The 14689-nt window shown below is 36.9% G+C and overlaps 1 protein-coding gene across 2 annotated transcripts; it reads right to left on the bottom strand.

The window, feature by feature from the left end:
• Nucleotides 1-5643: 5643 nt before the first annotated feature.
• On the bottom strand, nt 5644-11340 carry LOC107793906 (uncharacterized). Of its 2 annotated transcripts, none has more exons than XM_016616348.2 (9): nt 11206-11340; nt 10811-10933; nt 7916-8009; nt 7757-7816; nt 7202-7264; nt 6872-7075; nt 6491-6602; nt 6207-6418; nt 5644-6040 (listed from the first exon to the last, which is right to left on the bottom strand). In XM_016616348.2, the coding sequence occupies exons 2-9, from the start codon at nt 10924-10926 to the stop codon at nt 5948-5950; spliced, it is 954 nt and encodes a 317-aa protein (XP_016471834.1). In that variant the 5' UTR covers nt 10927-10933; nt 11206-11340; the 3' UTR covers nt 5644-5947. The 2 variants fall into 2 exon arrangements, with proteins under 2 accessions (XP_016471834.1, XP_075095830.1); XM_075239729.1 differs by lacking the exon at nt 11206-11340 and adding an exon at nt 11012-11072.
• Nucleotides 11341-14689: the final 3349 nt, after the last annotated feature.

Below are 14689 nucleotides of genomic sequence, written 5' to 3'. Positions count from 1 at the left end.
TAAAATTGAATGAAGTGGAGCAAAGGTATTCAGCTCATGAGAAAGAAATGGTTGTTGTTATCCATTGCTTGCAGATTTGGCGGGTGTACTTGCTGGGAACTAAATTCGTCGTGAGGACGGATAATGTGGCAAATACATTTTTCAAGACACAGAAAAAGCTAAGTATGAAGCAGGCACGTTGGCAGGAATTCTTGGCAGAATATGATTTTATTTGGGAGCACAAGCCGGGAAGACACTACCAAGTTGCTGACGCATCGAGTTGAAAAGATCTATTTGCTATTTTTTATTCCATTACTCAACTTGAATCTGATTTTCTTGATAAAATCAAGTCGTGTGCTATTAATGATCCATTGTACATCAAGACAATAAAACATGTGAGGGAAGGGACGGTAAGGCGGTACTGGATCGAGGAAGATCTCCTCTATTTCAACGGAGGAGAATCGTAGTTCCACTTGGTGATGGATTGCATCATGAACTGTTGAAAGAGACACATGATACTCTATGGGCTGGTTATCCAGGAATTGAAAGGATGATGGCCCTGTTGTCCCGATACTACTTTTGGCCTAAGATGGAGCATGATGTGGAAGCTTATGTGAAGAGTTGCCTTGTGTGTCAGCTTGATAAAACTAAGCGGAAGAAGGAGGCGGGTTTGCTACAACCTCTGCCTATTCCATAAGAACCATGGCAATCTATTTCGATGGACTTTATCAGCGGGTTCCCTAAGGTCATTGGTTTGTCGTCAATCATGGTTGTGGTTGACAGGTTTTCTAAATATATTATTTTTATTGCTGCCCCAACATATTGTCCTTCCAAGGTTGTGCTTAATTGTTCTTCAAGAATGTGGTTAAATACTTCGGAATGCCAAAGGATATTATTAGTGACAAGGATGCTCGATTTACAAGCCGGTTCTAGATTTATTTGTTCAACTTGATCGGTACGAACTTTAAGTTTTCAACGGCGAATCATCCCCAAGCTGATGGCCAAACTGAGAGAATTAACCATTTATTGTAAGAATACTTGAGGAACTTTGTGACTGCTAGTCAACGTAACTGGACAGATTTGCTAGATTGTGCACAATTCTCCTATAACTTGTACAAATCTTCAGCAACGGAGATGAGTTTGTTTGAGATTGTTTTGGGAAAGCAGCCTGCACAACCAATGGCAATTGCACAACAAAAAACTGAGAGTAAATGTCCAACTGCCTATTGCTATGGTTTGGATAGACAAGCTATGATCAGAGAAGCAATAGACAGCTTGGCAAAGGCTCAGAAAAGAATGAAGAAATATGCTGACAGAAACAGGCGGCCCTTGGAGTTCAAAGTGGGTGATAAAGTGTTGTTGAAGCTTACTCCGCAGATTTGGAAAAAGATTGACAACCGAGTTAGACATAAAGCCTTGGTTTCAAGGTATGATGGTCCTTTTGAAGTTGCTGAAAGAGTTAGTGAAGTTGCTTACCAACTGAAGATGCCTGAAAGAATGAAGATACATCCGACTTTCCATGTGAGTTTTCTAAAGCCTTATGTTGAAGATCCTAAAGATCCGGGCAGACATAAAACAAAAAGAGCTCCTCCTGAGATGCGCACTTAACTTGAGGAAAAAATTGAGAAGATTCTTGACCACCGGGTTCTTGGGATGCATAAGAAGAATAGGCGAACAGAATTTCTGATACAATGGAAGGGAAAGCCCGAGGCAGATGCGACTTGGAAAAAGGGTGCTTCATTGTGGCAATATGAACAACAAATAGAGGACTACTTGAAGTCAGTCTCGATGAGGACGTCGAGTTCAACTAGTAGGGGTTTTTTATTAGCCCATAATGTTGAGACGTGACGGATATCGGGCAGAACCAATGTCAAAAGCTTGTACATTGCCCCTTGGCATGGGTTCGTGTGGGTTTTGACAAGCAATGTGCGGATTTGGGAGTATGCCTAAGTTAGTGCATGGACTTGGGCAGGTCAGCTAGACAAGGTGCCTTGAGTGATGGGAAGGCAGCCTTGGTTGTGTGCCACTGCTATGGCAAATGAAGGTGTGCGTATGGCATTTGGCTAAGGCATGCGTGCGGATCAGTGGGACGGCAAAGGCTGTGATGAGACATTGTCATGAGTTATTTGTGCGAGGCATGGTCCAAAGATAAGGCAAGGCAAGTTAAAGACAAAGTGTGGGTGAAGCTGTGAAACAAGTGTGCAAAACATGTGACTGTGAAGAAGTGTGTTGTGCATGTGCTGTGGAAGTTTAGCCATGTGTAGTGCATATGTGGCAATTGGCTAAAATGTTGAAGATGGTCTCATTTCGTGGGAAGTGATCCAGAATGTGGCTAAGTGTTGTATACTTATTTTTAGGTTTGGCATGTGCCAGGCACACTGTTGTAACTGCCCTTTTGTAACTGTCCCTTGTAATCTGCCATTGGCAGCCCCTTTATATGTGTGAAATTTTGTTGGCTAAGGCAAGTAAGCATATGTGAGTCTTCCAACAGAGAGTCCTTTGTATATTCTGCGAGAATAATAAAAGGTTGGGTGTTTACCCGTAATTATGTATGTTGCTTACGTTTTACAAGTTTGAAATAATTCTAAGTCCTAAACTGTGAGGAAAAAAGTAAGGCTGAGTGACTTGAGTGTCAGGCTGCTACTGTGCAGTGCCATTTGCAAAAAATTGGCCCTGTAACACCAAGGGTGGTCAAGCGCACACCCTTCGCCGAAAAATTATAAGGCATATGTAAGTTAAATACTACTTTATATGGTTATATATTATATCTTGAATACCCTTAACACAGTTGAGTGAGGCAGTCCAGCGGTTCAGGGTGTTCAAAGTGACATGTGGTTCAGGGGTTCAAAGTTTTGCTCATTTTGTTTGCCAAAACTAAAGGGAGACCACCATGTGTGATTTATTTGATTCTTTTTCAATTTAAATAATTTTCTAATAAGATAACTCTTAAAACTTAAAAAAATTGTGTAAAAATAAACAAGTAATCTTAAAAGTTATTTTTTAACTAAAAGTTATTTCTTAAATATATTTTATAATTTGAAAGTCAAGTTTAATAAAATTCTTCAACAAGAGCTCTCTACAAACTACAAATTCTCTCGACTCTCTCTTTCCTTTGATTGTATGCTTATTTTTATTAGTAAAATTTATGTTGTCCTTTGGTTATTTTAATTTTGATTTATAAACTATAGTTCTATTAAAAGTTACCTAATTATTTAGCTAAATGTTCCTTAGTTTGTTTTAAAAATTTTGGTGCACCATTCATCGACAAAAAATTATTAACTTGTATAAAGTTTGAATACCCTTGGCGGAATTCCTGGTTACGCCACTGTATAGAAAAATAGTGCAGAAAGTCTATTTTATTGTATACTTATATAGGGAATATTAGTGTTAAATGATAACCTAATGGGTCGAAAATATTCGGGTTAAATAATAACCCAGTAGATGTTAAAGTACCGTGGGTGGACCCAAATTTCGTACAAAATCAATTGTGATACCAGACACTCCGCAATACTACCTCCTCCTCAGCCTTACAAATTCATACGACTTCACATTATTAACTACTTAACGAGTAAAGGTGTATTGTGCAGTGCACTCAGTCTCAGACATGCAGAATTTAGATGGGACAAACCTTGGCAATCGAAGTGGTAAAAAACCCTATCCGAAGCAAAGATAAACTCATAAAGAAATGTATTATTTTTGACAGCAGGAGGATGACATGACTGGTGAGATTTGGTTGATAACAGAAAATAGTAGTAGTAGTATGATCTTGGGAATATCAACTTTGCAAAAGGAGGTGGGTAAATCTCAAGGAGCAATGCAGCAGCTAACACAGTGCTGGTCTTTAGCAGAAGGATGGTGTTGGCTCATCCTTCAACGTACTTATTTTTAAAATTGTAAGTTTATTTAGTAAGTTTCCTTTTTTTCATTCATTTCAAACGAGATTCGAGGCGTGAATTCTTTATCCTGTGTGCCAGGTACTGTTTTCGACTTCTTATTGGCTTTTAGAAATTTAAAAGCTAAAGTGCAAAGAACATAGGATTTGTGAGAATTGCCCTACCAACTCAATGATGATCCATTAATAAACTTGACTTTCTGAGATTAAAACATAGTATCACAAGTTATACGGAATTAAAATTCTATGTACAAACTCTTTCTGGAAGAAGTTATTATATCCCGCACCGTCCTTGAAACATAATGCAATTTAGCTCGGTTTAGATAAATACTACTCTGTCTCTTTCAAATTAGATGACACATTTTACTTATTAATTAGTTTCAAAAAGAATGACACATTCTTACAATTGAAAATAATTCAACTTTAAACTCTCATTTTACCCTTAATGAGAAGTTTTTATAACCATACAAATGTCATGGCCCCACAAAACTTTTACCGCTTAACCTTTTAAGACCACAAGTTTCAAAAGTCTTCTTTTTTTTTTCTTAAACTTTGTACCGAGTCAAACCACCTCATCTAAATTGAAACGGATGGAGTACTTATTATTAATCAACTTCGCTTTGCTTTCAATTGAGCAGATTATCAAGGAAAAATGACGTTGTATGGCCGCTCTTAAAATAATAGCCGAAAAATATATATTTTTGTATGTATATATGTATATATATATACACATTATGTATGTTATATACAAAAATTATACAGATTTTATATATTTTTTCGGCTATCGAATATAAATAGTTTCTGGTACGGACTAAAAGTGATAATACCCTTATCAAGTAAAAATAGCACGGGCTAGCCAGTTTTCGGACTGGTCATTCAAAAATAGCCAGTGTTTGCAAAGTCATTAAAAAATAGCCACTATTTTGCTGCAACACGGAAAGTTTCAGCATAATATACTGGAGATCGGTGCACCTGTGTATGAACTTCCAGCATATTATGCTGGACCGGTATATTATACTGGAACTCCAGTATATTATACTGAAAGTCCAGTATACTTATGCTTGGAGTTCTAGTATACTTATGCTGGAATTCCAATATATTATGCTGGAGTATTTTTCGGATTTTGAACAGTGTTTTCGTTCAAATTTATCTTTACATGAAAAGTGGCTAAATTTCGATTACTTTTGATCTGGTTATTTTTGAATTTCTCCCGATTATCAATGGTATAATTACAGGCCCAAATGATAAACCTCTTTACCAACACGGTGAGGTAGTCCACATATTCCGTCACCATCACAACGCATTTTGTATCCTCCTACTGATATATTAGTTTGAGGCTAAGTGGCAATGTAAAGAAATTTTTCTATAATCAATTACTAAGAAGTATATTTGGTTTGCAGCTCTTCCAACTCATGATTGGGGTTTCAATTTTTCACGACGCCAAGCGTCAGGATGGCCTTTGTCTCGCCTAATATTTACAACCCCTTTTGGAGAGAGGGAAAGGGGCGTCTTCGTTTTTTCTTAAAGAAAATAACCAATAAATCCGCCAGGAGTCAGCTGGTCGCCCGCAGGTTCCAGGCTCCGGGTATATAAACCCGCCCCTCTACCATGCTCCCACTTGAATACTCGGCTTTCAGTGGTAGAGATCAAACTCGTGATGTGTCTTTACCACTGAAGCAAAGCCCTTTGGCTACCATTATACCGTTCTAAGATTGATATGGGCATAAAACTATGCAACAACATCAACCTTTCAGATGTTTGAGAGAAAGCTATAATATCAAGGCTCGTGCTTTCTTTGATAACAAAGCATCTCAAGTCTTTATTACAATGGGGCAAACAGTAAACTAGGGGCAGGCAACTGAAACTCAATACATACAAGATGATATCTAACCAAAAAATAAGAGGAATGGCCATAACATTATTGAACGTCACTCTCTCTACACTGCCAATACAAGGGAACGTTGCTTGACAAATAAACAAAAAATTACAGGGTTATGCATAGCAATAAAGATACAAGCCCATTACTGCAATCAGAGCACCTCAGAATATGAATTTATCTTGCAGAAGATCTAATGATTACGAATCTGTAGGGGCTTCAAACCTTGTAGGAGTATCGATTCCCATCATGCAGCAAAGGCCGGATATCAAAATTATAAGCAAAACAATTGCCTGGAACATAACGTGAAGCAGTAATGTGAGCAAAACCCAATCAAAAGCAATAAACACCAAACGCAGCGGCAAGGAAGAGAAATAAAGAACATGATCTTGACATCATCGCAACAAGAAAAAAGCACTAAAAGAGCTTTGGACTGTGGCCAAAGGTGTATCAACTTACCACAAATATGCCTTCCAAAAATGAGGATTTAATTTGGCAAACTCCATCACAGCCATTAAGTGATTTATTTCCATGAGTACCTTCAGCTAGAAATCTTTCTACCTCCCTATGAGAGGGGAACTGAATTGATCTAAATGGATCTGATACATACAGTGCAGTGTATTTTGCTCCCAGATTCTCCACGTAACTGAGTAGTTCAGATAAAACTTCTCCTGCAAGTTTATCGAGTTTAAGGACTAATACAACCAAGAAAATATAAACCATATTTTTCATTAATATCATACCTTCGGAGGTTTGTTCTTCAGCCCCTCCCAGAGTACGGTGACCTTGGTCGCAGAGAACAATCAAATTTGACTGCCCTTTGGATTGTTTAGAGATCCTTGATAGCAGATAGTTCTGTGAACATAAGACAGATGAAAATATTATTACATCCATAAAACAAGAAAACATAGTTCTATGAACATAAGACAGATGAAAATATTATTACATCCTTAAAACAAGAAAACAGAATATACATATATATAACAGAATATACACACACACACACACACGAACTGTAGTAGCTGTGGTGAACATAGCCACTGCAGAGAACTCCGAAAAATGTCACTTCTTTTCTTTTTTGGGTGCCTCATTATCAATAGAATAGAGATTCCTCCATTATTAACCTGAACTGAAAGGACATCGGTAAGCTTCTCAAAACTTTCACCCTCCACAGAGCATGACTCCGAGAAAGCAATGTTGCTGGCCTCAAGACCATGCACACATGTGTTTGTAAATTCTGAAATCAAAGAGCTTTCCACCGATTCTCTCTCCTCTGATGCATCAATGTAGGGGAAGGCCAAAGAAAAGTTGGACTTTGCAACAGAGACCTGTTCACGACAAAATTTTGACCAGAACTAAGTTAATCAAATTGAACTTGTTCAATAAATCGAGAACCAAGCATAATATTTTTGAATCATGGAAATAATTTCAGAAGTTGGGAGACTTCTAATTACCTTCAGCAAGTCCACAAGCTCGGAATTGGCATTTTTGGGTCTAGCAATATCCACAGATTGCAACTAAACAACAAAAAGACATTTAGACTCATAGGCAAGATAGAAACTTTCAGAAAGTAAAATAAAAGCATGCAAAGGCCTTGTGTTAACAAGGTCCCATAAGGAAACTGCAGCGCAGCAGTACTTTCCATTAATACGAGCTTAAAGTTCATTTCACCGGCCCAACTAGAATACCCCTCCAATGCCTAAATGAATCAACTGGAATAGTATGTATCAACTCAAATACTCGAGGTTAGTTTCACAGCCACCAACCACAAAGGGTTTTACTCGTTACTCAGGATACAAATATGTGCCAAACACCGGTTCCGCGACTTGATATTTGTGTGGAGCATACTAGATTCTGCAGGTAGGTGTTTCAGAATTTTGCCATCTTGTTTGCTCCAAACATATGAAATTAAGACCCAAATGGCTTAAATAAAGGTTTTTTCGTAATTTAATTACAGGGAAGTACCATAAAATATTGTTACTCTTCCCCTAATACTAAGAGATTCCTACCTGTTTCCCAACAAAAACAAATGCAAGATCCAGATGCTGTCCAGCTTCTTTTCCTGAGCACTAAGGAAGATCATAGACCATTAGTTTCCTTCAGAGAATGAATCCAGAGAAAAATATTAGGAAGGCAAGAAATCTATAGAGCTTAGGAACACAAAGTACCAGCAAGTCCGACCAACCACCCTCAGCCATAACAGACTTGGCTAAATCCTTCAGTGAAAGGGTTCTGTAATTGACAGCTTCACTTGAGGCAACTCTGTAACATAAGAAATATAAAATTGATCCCGTGTCAACAATCACCATAAATGTGTGGCATATGCAGTTCAGATAAGTTTCTATTTGGTGTGGATCCCCTTTCAAAAACACATGTACCTTCCCACGTTAAACATGGAATACAAAAGAAGCGGCATAAATAGGATATTAACCTGTTGTCACAAATCGCTCATTAACTAGGCTGTAGGCACACCAGTACATCACATATTAGTTTTTCAAGGACCTAAATGACGTTTCTAGATGGTTCACGTGGCTGTGGACTTCTGTTTCAACTATAACTCAGCTACGAACTCTGCTGAATTTCTGAGACTACATGAAGTGGTATTGAGAGCATGCGGATTTTAGAGAGCAGCTCTTGTAAGTCCTAAATGTAACTATTTTGTGTAGGTCCTTTACTCTTTAGTCTACCATCTTTATCAAATGAAAAAAGATCCTAAACATGGCTATAGCTTACACAACCTAGCCTAAATTGTTTTGATAAGTAAACCCAGCCAAAATTAGGAAGTCATTCTGGCCTAAAAATAAAGTTAATCGTCTTCTATTTAACTACTAACTACAAAATCTCCTTGAGTAAACAAAACATACCATTTTGCTTGTATTCAGTTGTTAAAGACACAAAATCACTTGATCCGCAGGTTTAGGAATGAGATATCTAGCAAGATCTTTTTTTTTTTTTGGGGGGGGGGGGTTGAGTGAGAGTTCTAGCATGATTTGTGCTTATGATGGTGAGAAATGATTCTTAATCTTGAAGCTCACAAGTAGTTGCTTCTAGGTCATGTACGATCTTTTGGAATGAGGAGGGGAGGAACTGCTGGGTCTGCTGGAAACAATAACAGCACGAAAGGAGCTACTAAAATTTATGAAGTTGAGGCTATAACATTAGAACTTTGGCAGGAGTAATTGAGGCATTAGAAAAACGATGGGATGACTTCACTAGTTAGTAATGATAGAGCTTTTAGAAGCTTGAATGGTAGCCAGAATTTATGATTGTCACTAAGATTTAATATAAGATGCTTGAGGTTTAAATTTTGGAGATTTTTGTCCATATTAGAACCTTTAACTTTCTAGCAGCAAGTGATTCTGAGACTTCTCTTACTCCTTAAGTCTTTGTCAAAGAAATACGAAGAGCATATTCAAGACTTACAAGAAATAATGTGCTGTGGCATCAGGTGTTTCCCAAACAAAACATCTAATGTAAGAATAAGCTAAAGAAATTGTCCCAGACTGAAGATCTGATGTCATTTAAATTTATTGGCCTTCCTAAGTGAAGGCTGCCTATGAAGAAAATTGATCTCATTAATGGAGTCAAACACTCAAGGTATTGCTAAGGTTACATTCAAGTAACATGAATCATCAGATGTACAAGGAAATTATTAGGATATCCAGATTAGGATTACACGGGATCGAAGGAGTCACTTGGCGATAAGTTTCCGACAAGTAGATAAGCCATGGACACATGAAAAAAGAAAGAAGGCAGCGGAATATTATGAGAGAATAAAGCTTTAAGCCTCACTAAGGGAAAATATTAGTAGGACAATTTTGTACAAACGGACAGTTCAACAAGGGAAAACCTACATTTTCTATCTAATATTATCTTCAGTTCTTCACACCAAGCACTTTACAAGCCTCACGCGGTCAAAGAGTGAGGACAAATAACCTAATTTAAAGCTACAGGCATATTAGCAAGCAGAAAATCTCCATGAGAGGGTCAAACAGAGTAGCTAAATGCTGGAGCAGTGAGGTAGCACGAGCGCAGCTAGAATTTTCAAGTGTACATACATTAAATTTGCAGATCTTACTACTTGTTCATGCCTAAGCAATAATTGACAATATTCATGCCGACAGGAAGCAATATTTTACAATCATCAAAGCCAAAACACAAAACACTCGTAAGAATTGCCCCATAACAGCAACAATAAAGACGAGTTCTAAATTTCTTTCTCTTTCTCAACGAAGTTTTGTTGGTTGACTTAATTTGAAGAACAAACTATGGAAGACACCTCGGAACTTTTGGCTTCCTCTCTCAAGCTTCAAGGCAATTAAGAAACTATCATCACCAGTATGAATAGTAAAAAAGAACGAGAAAAAGACCCCATGAAGAAAGTAAAAGCTAATGTAATAATCATTTTCTATAAGATTAAAAAGAAAGATACATTTTGTTAGTAAGAATCCAGGAGAGTCTAGAAGGAGTTTGTTATTTACTTAGTAGCCACTGACATTAAGCTTTTCTTCCTTTTTTTTTGGTTAAGTAGTTGACATTTGAGTTATAGTTTGTTTTATCACTCAGCCAGCAAGGAAACAATGAGTTTCCAAAAAAAGATTGTGTACAACATTGTTCACAATCACAGATCATAGTCATTATACCTACAACTTTACAAACATTTAAAGAAACAAAAAAGGAATAGTTTATGGAGGTTGTTTTTTTTAACTAAGCATGCTTTCCAGACTAGTTAGCATAACAGGGAAAAAGGTAAAGGCGTAAGAGTAACTGCAGTCCTAAAAACAGACGGACAAAACTGTAAAATGGAAGAAGGGGTTCAAAAATTGCTTTAGGTCATAGGTCCAAATCCCAGGTGTGACAATTTTGAATTCCCTTAGTATAAACTTTTGGCTCCGCCACTACTAACAACTGTATATTAAGATCCACTTTAATCAACTAAACTACTTGATTCAGTAACCGCTAAACCAATAACCAGCTTTGAATTCCAAATGATTAAACAAGCTGTAACAAAAAGGGACAATCAATAGAAATTCACAAACTACAATAAGAACGGAAATTCATACCCATGTTGATGAGGTGACCAAAGAAACGAAGGAACTGTAGATGCGAAAGTATGTCCGATGTGGACTTGAACTACAACCACTAAAGCAACCAACAATGCCACCGCAACAGTCTTCATCTTTCTCCTGAATATCAAAATCACCTAAGTAAATCCTCACAAATCGCCAGACCATAAATGAAAAGATTCAATATGAAAATACAACCAACTCTGTAAACTCAATGGATTCAGCAATTATTTGACAAATCTAGATGTTTGACCCGCAAAAGCACTGTGGGTAGAACAATAATTCATTATTTTTCTGCTTTTAAAACATCATCTGAATTAGAAACTAAGCAGTGCTCATACATATTGAGGAATTAAAGACAGATCGAAGAAGAGAGTGGATTTTTCTCTTACCTTCCGAAGGGTTACTGATGATGCTGTGATGCAGGTTGAATGGAAGACTCTTGAGCACGTTGGTGTTCAACGAAATAAATCTACGGCAATTAACGCTCTTACCTGGGTAAATAATACAGATCTCCCCTTCAGTTTGTCAAATTACACTTCCGGATCCTTTAATTTGTGATATTATTCCCCTGGTCCTTTTCTTTTTCTTTTCTTTTTTTTCTTTTTGATAAATTTTAAAAATCTCCCTTAAAGTTTGTCTTTGTTACACTAGCATTTATTGATTTTTTTAAAAAGCAAAAACATTAGGCAGTGTGCTTTATTGGCTAATTTTATTCATAATAAAAATAATAGTTTATACAAGTACTGAATAATAAGAATTGACAAAAATAAAAAATGTTATAATCATCCTACAATTTATAGCACATTCTCAGGTGATATTACAATATAACCTCTAAAATATTTTACTTAAAATTTGGGCTAATGTCACTGAGCTTTTCTCTGAGTGTACTTAAAGTTATGGGGCGATCCACTCACCAAATTGAAGATCTACGAGTCTAGTTTCTAGCTCATTAAATCATTTGTCGATATGACGCCAGAGTAGAGAGATAGTCACATTTTCGTGAGACTGCACAAGCAGCTCCCTCTGAGACCCACAAAGCCAGTGGAGGCATATCTTGTTATATAAAGTCGTGGCTTTCGTTTCTAAGTCTCATTTCGACCAAACCAGACCTCCAGCACCTCTAAGCTCTCTCTAAGCATATCTTAAAGGTTCATACACAAATCCAAGGCCAAACCACCTAAGTTCTTCATTAAAAGTATTGTAGAGGTGGTGGAGACCACTTGTATGATGTTGTTGATGAGTTGTGAGTTCTTTCAAGTTTAAGGATAATTGTTCTTGGAGTTTTTCTTGATGTATAAAGGTTAGACCCTCTTCTTCTATATTGGTTGTTCATATCTAAGCCCTAGCTAGATTGTTTGGTTGAGATGTTGCAAGGTAGCACTCGAAAGTTGTTTATGATGTTTTTGAGATGTGTCGGGCTGTCTAATGTTGTTTTTATGATGGATATAAGGCTGAAAATTACATGAATGCGGGTTTTTTGTGTTGTATATTTTGGATAATTTAATCATGTTAGTTGTTATAAGTTATAAGTCGAAGAGTAGATGATGAAAGCAAATTGTTGAGTATATTGTATAATATGTTGACATTGTTCTTGGTATGTATAGTTGTTGAAGATGGTGCTGAGTTATAGTTATGAATATATGAAGGTATTACAAGGTATAACCCGTCTTCCTTTGTATGTATATACACATATTGATATTATAGTTATACTTAGTCGTTTTAAGATGGAAGTAATGGGTGAGTGGTATGTTTGAGTCGTTTGTTGTGTTGTGTGGATTTGTTGAGCTGGCTTAGTTGTTTAAAGTGGCTGAAAATTATTGGAGTAACTTGATTACATTGTTGTTGTCTTAAGATGAAAGTAATGGGTGAATGGTATATTTGAGTCGTTTGTTGTATTGTGTGGATTTGTTGAGCTGGTTTAGTTGTTTAAAGTGGCTGAAAATTATTGGAGTAACTTAATTAAATTGTTGTTGTTGTTGTTGTTGTTATCATTGATATGTGCTTTGAAAGAAAGAAAGAAAGAAAATATTGGAGAAGTGTGTTTGATAATTATAGCCGAGTTTGCCGCTCATTATATCGTTGTTTGGGTTATAAAACTTGTTATAAGAGTTGTTGACTGTGTTGTTGTGTCACCTTGCCTATGGTAGGCTTGAGGGAATGATAAGAACAGGGGAAATGCTTTCCGTTTCGTTGTAGGATAGATTATCTTTTCGTTATGTGATTAAGAGAATTGTTCGTATGATTGACTATAGTATCATTCTTGTTATTGTATAGGTCGTGAAGAGAATACGAGTTAAGCTCTTGACACAGTGGGTTAAGACCATGTATGTTAAGGCTAAATCTTTTCTTCTCTTGGCATGTTTTAAGATAAAACGAAATATAAACGAACGATATTCCAAAATAACTCCACTCTTAGTAAGCATGGACACCCAAGTCATTCACTTCTTCATGATGTTGTTCAAGTACATTATGTATTGGATTCTAAGTCTTGTTGACACTTATGGTGATGATTGATAAGTGGGATTTTGACTACTTATTAGCATTGTTTAGCTCTCGTTTTAGTCCAAAAGTAATTGTATTCCCGAAAACTGATGAAATATGCTTAATTGCACGAGTATTGAAAAATGAGCCACTAAGATGAAATCCAACTAAAAAAAGGAGTGATCTGAACTCAAGGACAAAAATCAGGCACAGAAGCTCAAGTGTGAACCGCATATTTTCATCTGCGGTCGCAGAATGTGAAGGAAATTTACTAGAGCCAAAGTGCAAAGTGCGGACCGCACAATTATTGTGCGGCCGCAGAAGCTATGCAAGAGCTAAAGTTCAGAGAGTCTCATTTCAAGCTCAAAAAGAAATGCGGACCGCACAATAATTGTGCGGCCGTAGAAATAAGCTACGCTGCCGTATTCAGAAATGTGCGGTCCGCAGAAGAGCCTTGTAGGGCCGCACCAAGAATTATGCGGACCCACGAATATGAGAGATGCAGCCGCAATCCAAAATTGTGCGGCCGCAGAGTCAACTCCTGTCAAGAATGAAGATAAGTGCGGACCGCACATGGAATTGTGCAACCGCAGAACCTCCGAAAGGGCACTTTTGTCCGAAAATTTCAGCTTTGTATAAATAGACTAGTTTCACGAAATTAGGCCAAGTTGGAAATATTGAAAGTCATGTAGCCATTTTTACTTGCCTCTTTAGGAAACTTTAGCTTACTTTGATGATTTAACATTGGATTTTTATCTTTTAATCATGCAATATGAGTTTTATCATCTTTTCTTATTTATTTTTTTCTATACCCATTACGAGTAGCTAGATTTCTACCTAAGGTTGTGACCCAACCCTAGTGTGTAAACCTAATGGGTGTTTGATTTATGGCTTGTTTATGGTTTGGAGTTTATTATTTAGCCTTGTTCTTGCTTTTGATTGTAAAATTAATGGTTGCAAATATTAGTTCATGCCGACTTGGTCTCTTCTTGAGAAAGAGAGACTTAATATAGAAAAACTTGGCTAATGAGAATTTGGGATAAAATCAAGAGATTGATAGTCCCAATCAAAGGGTTGAACCTAGAGATAGTAAAACCCGACTTGGGCATTTTATCAACTATTCTATTCAATACCCATTTGGACTTGAGAAAGCCAAATTGGGCAAAATCACTCTCTTGCCGAGAGGTATTGAGTGGGTACTTGAGTGTTGATAGCTATAATACACCCCGACCAACGAAACAAGCTTTACAGTTTACAACCCATTAGGCAAACACCTAGGTGAAAGGCATAGCCCTAGGCCTTTTACACTATTTGAAAGCAACAACAAAAATAATTTCTTAGTTTTAATTATTTATCTTGCAATCTTAGTTTAAACTAGATCTAGAATCAACC

This window comes from Nicotiana tabacum, chromosome 19, assembly GCF_000715075.1.
Source record: "Nicotiana tabacum cultivar K326 chromosome 19, ASM71507v2, whole genome shotgun sequence".
Classification (NCBI taxonomy): Eukaryota; Viridiplantae; Streptophyta; class Magnoliopsida; order Solanales; family Solanaceae; genus Nicotiana; species Nicotiana tabacum.
The sequence above is the reverse complement of the archived record's forward strand: the minus strand, read 5'-3'. Positions and strand labels throughout refer to the sequence as shown.

What these genes read in the sequence shown, in the direction of transcription:
- LOC107793906 (XM_016616348.2), bottom strand. Translation starts at nt 10,926, where the DNA reads ATGAAGACTGTTGCGGTGGCATTGTTGGTTGCTTTAGTGGTTGTAGTT. An exon ending in TGGTCACCTCATCAACATGG is followed by an intron (nt 8,010 to 10,810) that starts GTATGAATTTCC and finishes CTTATGTTACAG; the next exon opens with AGTTGCCTCAAGTGAAGCTG. An exon ending in TTGTTTTTGTTGGGAAACAG is followed by an intron (nt 7,265 to 7,756) that starts GTAGGAATCTCT and finishes TTTGTTGTTTAG; the next exon opens with TTGCAATCTGTGGATATTGC.